This window comes from Neospora caninum, chromosome XI, assembly GCF_000208865.1.
Source record: "Neospora caninum Liverpool complete genome, chromosome XI".
Lineage (NCBI taxonomy): Eukaryota > Apicomplexa > Conoidasida > Eucoccidiorida > Sarcocystidae > Neospora > Neospora caninum.
The window spans coordinates 1,594,800-1,603,636 of NC_018397.1; the positions used below are offsets into that span (position 1 = coordinate 1,594,800).

The 8,837-nt window shown below is 55.2% G+C and overlaps 1 protein-coding gene across 1 annotated transcript; it reads right to left on the bottom strand.

Annotated features, from left to right (window-relative positions):
• Nucleotides 1-516: 516 nt before the first annotated feature.
• NCLIV_055100 (conserved hypothetical protein) lies at nucleotides 517-7,690 on the bottom strand (the record flags this gene model as incomplete). Its single annotated transcript, XM_003885064.1, has 7 exons — nucleotides 517-894; nucleotides 1,339-1,764; nucleotides 2,187-3,266; nucleotides 4,060-4,592; nucleotides 5,098-6,217; nucleotides 7,181-7,239; nucleotides 7,471-7,690. The coding sequence occupies 7 exons, from the start codon at nucleotides 7,688-7,690 to the stop codon at nucleotides 517-519; spliced, it is 3,816 nt and encodes a 1,271-aa protein (XP_003885113.1).
• Nucleotides 7,691-8,837: the final 1,147 nt, after the last annotated feature.

The window sequence follows — 8,837 nt, forward strand, 5'->3', positions numbered from 1 at the left end:
CGGCGCCAAGGTAGACAGAAAGAAAAGGGGCTGAATTATGAGAGAGGGGGAGAACAGGTTCGAGACAGCGACGGGGGACGACACCGATCGAGGAGAGAGGGAGAGCGCTGGATCGGCAGGAACGTCCCGAGAAAAGAGGAGAAACACAACAGAGAGAAAAGACGAACCTGGCCGTGTAGGATTGCGAGAGGAAGACGAGAAGACCGTGAGAGAGGGTGGCGATTTCCCGACCCCACTTCACTGTCGCGACACTGGAGAATCTGAAGAAACGTCGGCACACACATCTTTCGCTCGTGTTTCAGCAACGCGCTTTGTCCTTTGCCTGGCACGTGGCAGTTTGCCGAAGACGCTAGGTGTCTATCACAGCTGGTTGAAGGAGTCTGCTTACAAGCGGAGGAGCATCACAAAACACCTTCTCAGATTCAAGGGGTCCACGTTTCATCCGCGCATTGCTCACAAAATCCGATTTGGACTCTGAACCTTTCCACCTCCGGCCGCCGGAGGCTGTTTCTCGGCTTACACGAAGAGACAGAAGAAGATAAACCCGGGAGGAAGCGGCCAGTCTGAAAAGTTGCCGTTGTCCAAGTCTTCGCTTCTCGCGGGTGTGGTCGCGGCGCCTCGCGCCCTGCTCGCCACACCACCGGAAGCGTGCGAGGTCGCGGATCCGCGTTCGTCTCGCTGCTTTGCCTCGTTCGTTTTCAACTGATTCGTCCACTGCGGCAGCAACGAGGCAAATGCAGGCGAGAGGAGAGACGAGAAGAATGCCGCAAACAGACGCGGGTCAGAACAGGTCACCTGAAGGCGCAGACAGAACGAGGCGAAACCATACGCAAAGGCACGCCCATTCTCGAGATCCGCCTCTTCGCCTTCCCAGAAACAAACCTCAACTTGGAACTGCAAACATCCATTGTTACAAGTGATCGCTGAGACATCCTCAATAGAAATACAGAGAAGAACGCGTTCATATTGATCAACATATATATATATATATATATATATATATGTACGCGTGAAAAGGTGGGGCTTTGTATCGTTCGTGTGCATGTACAGAGAATGCCGTGGTTGTCTGTGTTTGCCGTCATCGAATTGTGGATTCTTCCGACTTTTTTCCCGCTTCTCTCGACAGGCACATCTAGCAACGGGCCATGCGCGAAGCTCCACGCGCAAGAGGAGCGAAAAGGAAAAGGGCAAAGGCATTGAAGCGTTCTGATTTTGCCACGACGCCCGCCTCGCTCCCGCACGCCCCCTGACGCAGAGAGGCGAACCTGATTTCGCTGAGGCGCTGCCTGCGAGGCTCAGCAGCCTGCGTAGCCGCCGAACCTCGGCAGGCGGCCTTACTTGGTTGTCAGTTAGGTCCAGGAGACAAAGGTGCCAGAAGAGGAGACACGTCTCTTGCGGGCGCAACAGATCCAGTGAAGCCGAAACGAGCAGCCGCTGCCGGTGCTGCCACAGCAGCAGGCGAAGCGCCACAACGACTGGAGCTGCCGCGAGTTTCCAAAGAGACGGAGACGAGGAATAAGAGGGAGAAAAGGAAGAAGAGGGCGAAGAGGAAGAAAGAGAAGGAGACAGGGGGCCGGAGAGGTGTGGAGAGAAGGGCCTTGTCGTCTGAGACTCTCCTGTTGGGGACGCCCCGTTCTTCGTTTCCAGTTCCAGACGAACGGCGGCGAGAGCCTGGGCCGCAAGCGCGCTCTTGAGAACATCCCCGACTTGTCGCATGCGCCGTTTCAGGTCGCGGTGATGCCGCGCGAGACTCAAGTGGCAGCTCTGTAGGAACCGAAAACGCGAGAAAAACCAGAATCACTCACAAGCACACGACCGCTGCAGCCGAGGAGTGCCTCCGACGCACGCACAGCTGGGCGACGCTGTCCTGGGGACACGAGACACCGAAGACAAAACGACCGGGAAACACTGGAGGACGAAACCCGAACAAGAAAGTCGACACGCATGCAAACATGCCATAAACAAGTGTACACACACATAAGCTATATATATAGATATATACAAATTATATATGTATATACATCCGTGCTACGAATTAGGTATGTACGTGTACATCAATGCACATCTACACGAATGTATATACATGTCAATGTAGAGAAGGTTACCTTATTGAAGCTGTGCTTTTAGTTCCTGTTTGGATGTGTTTTCCTCGTGTCTGTTTTCTGGTTCTTTACAGCTTCACTTACAGTCGCGTTGGCTTCGAGAGCCTCTGCGAGGGCGTCGGCGAAGGCCGTGAGGGCCTCCGAGGCAGCTCTTTGCACTCGCGCCTCGTTTCGGTTTCTCTCCGTTTCCGTCGCTTCCTGGGTCTGGCTGGTTGGTTGCCTGTCTTCACGCGCCTTCTCACCGGCACAGGGAGAGACCGCGACGGAGGGGAGTGAAGAACCCGGCGCATGCATGCATGCATGCAGCGAAGACAGACGAGGCGAGCCGCCAGGGGGAACAGGAGCGCAAGAGAGTCGAGAGCGAGGCTGTTGCCAAGGCGCTGCCGTCGCGTGAGAGAGGAGAACCTCCGCTTGTCGCCGCCACGAGCGCGGGACGGAGAAGAACCAGGCGTCTTCCAGTTCGTTTCTTTCCTCGGGTGCAAATTTACGTTTGACTGGTTTTCCTCTTTCGCCTTCTCCAGAAATAGTGGCGACGAGGCTTTCCTGGAAACGGCGCGCGTCGCCGCGACACTTCTCAGAGTCTTCCGTCGCTGCCATCACCGTCTGCAGAAGACGCAAGGCGAAGACGCGAAGCAAGGCCACGTCCTCAGCCAATCCGGGGAGTGGCGACGGAGAGAGAAGCGCAGATGAAGAGAAAGAAGAGAAAGAAGCGGAAGGAGAGGAAGAAGCGAAAGAAGAGGAAGAAGCGAAAGAAGAGGAAGAAGCGGAAGCGGAGGAAGAAGAGGAAACCGGAGAAGAAAAAGGAGCGAACCTAAGAGTGTCTGCCGCTCGGCTAACGCATGCGATGGCAGAAGGATGGAGCGAAGGCTGTCGAAGATTGGGAGATAGGCCCGCGGCTGGCAACGAAGCAGACAGGGACTGGGGCCACGGCCGGAGAGCGTTCAGATGTTGAAGGAGGCACGGAGGGAAAAGGCAGGAGGCTTCCGAAGAAGAGACAGACGAGAACTCGAGAGGCTCGAGAGGCTCGAGAGAACCCCAAGACGAAGGAGGGCGAGAGCCGTCGCGGACGCACAGAGACAGAGAAGATATGGAGACGCTCAGCAGAGACGACAAACGGTGCAGAAGAGCCCGCGTGGTGGTGAAGAAGACACGGCGAGACGGAGGCTGCAACACAGCACAGTCGCAACGCAAAAAAGGGAAGCACTCTGGACAACAACCAAAGACAGAGTCGCAATGGCAAACCCAAATACTTAGAGAGAGGAGTAAGGAACACCACAGGAGAGAAAGAGGCGACAGAAAGAGAACGAGAGCGGGAAAAAACCCGGGGAGTCACAGAGGATGAGATACGAATGCGGGTCCGTCGGCCCCTACAGAGATCCCTTCTAAGGATATGCTGTCGCGAAGCTGACGTGATAAAGCTGCGCATGCGGAAGGCTTTCGCCGGCGAAAATCTGTGAACACCTCGGCAGACAGTTTTTGCTCTATCTCCCGCTTTCCCGGCACAGGCGAAACAAACTCGCCGATCTCTCTCTTCCCCTGCTCTCCGCGGCGTTCCCTCGACAGGTTCACAGATGCGGCCTCTCTCTGCGACGGCGTTGAGAGGTCGGAAAAACGCGCGTTGAGGTTGACAAACCTAGAGACAGGGCGTGGCTTCGCAACTTCGCCAGAACGAAAAACGACAAAGATTCGCCGATTGTGGCGACAAGGCCTTTTTCGCCGGCCAAGGGGCTCTGACGACCGCGCTTTTTCGCCAGTCACACAGAGTCGCGAACCCTGAGCCCGGTTAAGAAAAACCACCTGGAGGTAGGTCGTTCCCCATCGAGCACGCGGAGGCGTGGACAGAGGAATCACCAGAACGGCACTGTTCTCGTTCTCACGGTAAGCAGTGTCCAGGCATGCCTGACGCTAAAAAACGCTTCTGTCTCTCAAGCTGCCTGTGAACTCGACTGCAACTCACCTGTACAGGCTGCAGAGGCAGCACGCCGCACTGCTGGACGAACAGCGAATCAAACCAAAGCGGGGCAGTCCCTTCTTCTCGGATTGTCTCGTCTTCGTCTCGCAGGTCGCTCCCGCCTTCTGGTTCGCCAACCCCGTCGTTCCTCTTTTGTCGGTGCTCTTCCCTTTCCAGCAGCGCGTTGAGGAAGTCGATCTGTCGCTTGGTCCGGGCAAAACTGCGAACTAATGTGGCAACGACACCATGCCCTTCTTCCTCCCGGTCTTCGTCCTCTCTCGCTTCCTCCCTTTCTCCCCGCTGTTCTCTCCTCTTCTCCTCTCCAGGGCTCTGGTCTCGATGCGCCGTGTCTCTTTCCTTTTGCTTTGTCAGAGGACACGTAGCCGAGTCGCTTCGCCCCGCCGCTGGCAAGAGGCGCCGCGCGTGTGGGGTTTGAGCGAGAAAGCCGCGGATGGCGGGAACCAGCCCGGCGTCGACGCGTTGCATGCCGCGGAGGAGAAGGAGAAACCGGAGGACGAAGCGACATGCAAACGCGATGCCTGACAAAACGAGGCGAACAAACAGAATCTGCACACGCAACAGACCTGGTGCGAAGCCGCGCGAGAGACAGACACGTGGCGAGGAGCCGCGAAAACAAACAGAGCCCCAGAGAGGCGGCGGAGACACGCAGAGGATGCCAATGCGTGAGAGTGCACATCGACAAAGACGCCTAGAAATGAAAAACGATTCACTTTGTTGCTCTTCCGCGACGTCGGTAGCCGTACATAATGAAATACGGGACACAATCCCATATAAGGATATGCTCATACATATACAGATAAAATACATGTACAGAAGTATACCTAGATACCAATTCTTGAAGATGCACATATATAAACATAAATATATACATATTTGAACCTAAATGCATGCATCTGTGGAGACAACTGCACGCGTACGGGGGCAGTGTCTCCCTGAGAGAGAGCCTGGTGATGACTATGGAGATTTGTGTTTATCCAGATGCACGTGCATGCGCCGATGGCACGGGCGCATCTGTGAGTTTACCTTCGACGTGGTTTTGTTTCGGGCCGAGGTTGGCAGCATTGGGTGGCGACTCGCGCATATTTCTTTGGTTCGTTCGAGAATAGAGAAAGTCACGAAGTTCCTTTTTGAGCGTGTGAATGGCTGATCGAGGCTGGGTATCCTCGAGGGCAAGGAGGCTGTCGATGTTGACTCCACAGACCTGCCAAGTCACGGCGAGAGAATCTTCGAACCAGGAAATCTCTTTGCGCGCTCGACAGGTGCCTTCCCGTGCGCTCCTTCGCGTTTCATCTGGACACTCGATCCTGCACTCTCGCCCCTTGCCTTCGCCTGTTCGGCTCCCTGTGTCTCTCGGCTCGTCCGGGTCCCGGTAAACGCCGTCAGCGGCAGCTTCCGCGTGGTCCGCTTCCTTTTCCTCTTCGCTGTGTGACGCAGGGGCCCAGGACAAGAGGTGGAACTCGCGACGGTCTGCGAGCTGCTGCAGGCGGCGGCCTGGCCAGAAGACGCGGTGGTCTTCCTCGAATATAAGCCGATCCATCCGGGCGCCTTGAAGGATTTCGTCCAGCGCGACACAGGCGTGCAGTAGACAACGACAGAAGGCTTGGAGGAGCGGGAGCCTTTGCAGAAGAAGGAGGCGGGAGTCTTGGCTCTCGCCTCGTCTGTCGTCTCGATCGAGGTCTTCGTCGCTTCTCTTCACACTTTCCTCTCTCTGTTTTCCCCGCGTCTCTCGCGTGCGGCGCACCACGCTCTGAAGCGGCGTGTGGAAGCACACACACTGCAGAACAGTTTGCGCAAAGTGTCTCCCTTCCGTCACAGTCGGAAGAAGCAGGCGCAGGAGACGATTCATCACGCAGGCGAGTTCCTCATCGGGAACGTTCCCCGCCACGAGTCGCGACTGAAATTCCAGTCTCTCTCGCATGCCAGGCCGTGATGCCACAGAGGAAGAAGACAAAAATGGAGAAGAAGAGGAAGACGAGGAAGAAGAGGAAGAAGAGGAAGAAGAGGAAGAAGACGAAGATGGAGAAGAAGACGAAGATGGAGAAGAGGAAGAGGATGGAGGCGCGTTACCGGGGTTGTGTTGTGCTAGAGCGAAGGCGCCGAGGTTGTACCCAACGTCCATGGGGGGCTCTCCGACTTCGACAGCCTGAGCGAGGCAAACAAAGTGGAACTAGCACAAGATCACTGCATACGTTGTGCACCTTTGCATTTCTCGTTTTTTTGTCTCGCGACCAAACGCGCCCTCGCGGGATAACTTGCATGCACACATTAACAGCCTGAAGCTCCTTTCCAGAAAACCTCTCTCGCCCTCTTCCGCCTTTGCGTGTTTCTCGCGTTTCCTCTCCACGAATACACAGAACCTCTCCCTTCCCGCCCCGCCCTCCTCTTTGCTCGGTCTTCTCTCCACCAGTTGCCGTGTCTCGACTGTTCCCCTTCTTTTCACAGGAAAGAAGAGACGCGGGAGCGTCGACTTCGACGGAATTTCATTCACCGAAAAAAGAACCCCCGGGCGACAACAGAATTGCGCCGACCCCGGCGTCAGTCTGTTGTGCTCCCTGCGTTACACAACCCGCTGCATCGCTTTTTTCCCCGTTTTTGGGCGGCCAACGAAGCGAAGGTGAACATACTCTCCTTTTCTTTCTTTCCGCGTTTAAGAACGAGTTACGACCGTCTCTGTGTGGCGGCTGGGCGACAGAGTCACGAAAGTGGTGCGCCTTCGGGGAAAATAAGTCTCTGCTTCACATGTTGTCTAAAACCTCATCTACTTCTCTCTTTGAGAACGGAACTTCGAGGGCGACTCCCTCAGAGTGGTAAATCGGCTGGCCTCAAACCCCGAAATTAAGTTTAGTAAGTCTCCCGAGATGTCTCTTCGTCTCGCGCTCCCCTCGCGGGGGTTTTGGCTGCTCGCGCATTTCTTCTCGTTGTCGTCTCGGCGGCACACGCAGTGTGTACAGTGCACAGAAGAGAAAGAGGGAAGAGAGGACAGAGGAAGGCGCACGAGGACGGGGGAATGCGAACCTGCATGCGCCAGCACGCGTGGCGCAGCTCAGTAGCCAGGTTTTTCGCCTGAAAAGAGAAAAGGACCAGTGGGGAGAAAAGGAAGACTCACCTGCATCGCGACTTCGGCGTGAAAGCCTTCGCCGTGAACCGCCCACCCCGGCGGCGCATCTGAACAAACACACAGGCAGAATCGACACAAAAAGTGTGGAAGGGAAAAGGTTTAGAGGAAGTATAAAGCACGTGAGACCGGCTGAGAAATGTGTGAACAAAGTGGCAAAAAAGGTTTACAAGCACTGCGAAGCAGGCGACGCAGGCTCAGAAGTGCGATCAAAGTGGAGAGGACGCCCGTCGAAGAGGGTCTCCGGGGGGCGAAGAAGAGGCTCGGCACCCAAAGCTTACGTCTGGGAAGCGAGCGATGCAGGAGAGCTGTGAGGTCCACGAATCCTTCTTCGTCGACGTCAGGCATGCGCAGGCTCTCCCAGATCGCGCGCCGCCGCCGCTCCTCCGCCCAGCCGTCGCTGCTCTCACTGCTGTCACTTCGTCCTCGGCTTTCTGGATCTTCGTCGGATGCGATCCGAAGACGCGAAAGCGCCGAGGACATCGCATTGCTTTCCGCCATCGCTGCGCCTTGTCACTCTTTCTGTCTCGTATCGCTCGCTATGTGTCTGCCTTTCTTTTCCGCTCCCTCCTCTTTTTCTTTATCGCTCTCCTTCTCTCTCGCTCTCTCTTTCTCTCTCTCTTTCTCTCTCTCTCTCTTTCTCTCTCTCTCTCTTTCTTTCTCTCTCGCCTTCCTTCTCTCGCTCTCTCTTTCTCTCTCTCTCCTGCTTTCTCCCTTTTTTTCTTTCTCCCTTTCTTTCTGAGAGAACGTAGAGACAAGAAAAGTGAGGAAAAGGAATCGGAAGTGGAGGGAGGCGAGAAGGCCTTCGGAGGGACGGCACGTGGAAAAAAGGCAGCCCCAAGAGTCACTGAGGTATGGCAAAGAAGAAAAGACAGGCAGGGATTCGTTAAACTCTCTTTTGGATTCCGATTCTCTAGATCTCTAAAGGAGAGAAACACGACTGTGGTAGGCAGGAGGAAACGGAAACGATGGAGTCGACTGGGGACGAATTCGTCGTCCTTCCAAGTGTGTAAATCCAGTGCGAAGTTCTCCCTACCGCATCCAACTAGCCAAAACGAGGTGTACGTACACCGTAGAAAAACGTGGCCTGAGGGGCTGTCGTGACACGGGCTTTCCCTCCTTTTCTCCAGCTGCATGCGACCACGAAAAGGAAAACGGAAAGAGCGCTCCCCGGTGTGTGCAAAAATGTCGCGGCTTCCTTCTCGGAAGCGGAACTGTAGAAGCTGGAGGGGACGTTGAAGGGTGAGAAATGGAAAAAAATGGAAAATTCCGAGAAAGAGTCTTCAGCAAAGACTCTCCATCCTGCTTGGCTTGGCATGCATGCACACGAAAAAGTCAATGGGCTACCTGTGCTGAAGCGAGAACCAGGTTATTTCACCAGAAAAAAAACTGTAGCATTACCTTTTTCCCAGTGCATTGTTCACCCCTTCAGATTCCGCTAAAAATTCCCCTCACTATGCGCTTCTTTCGAAACAAAACGCGGCGGCAAATATCGTGAGTCCCTCTTTTACTAGGTTGACTTCCCGCGGCCGCGAAAAAGATTCGCGAAGACATGCGCTTGTGCGCGTGTGCTTGACAAGTCGAGAACGGGGCGGCCTTCACAGTTTCCTTCAGCGTGCAATGCGTCCCTCGACACTTCGAACGTCCT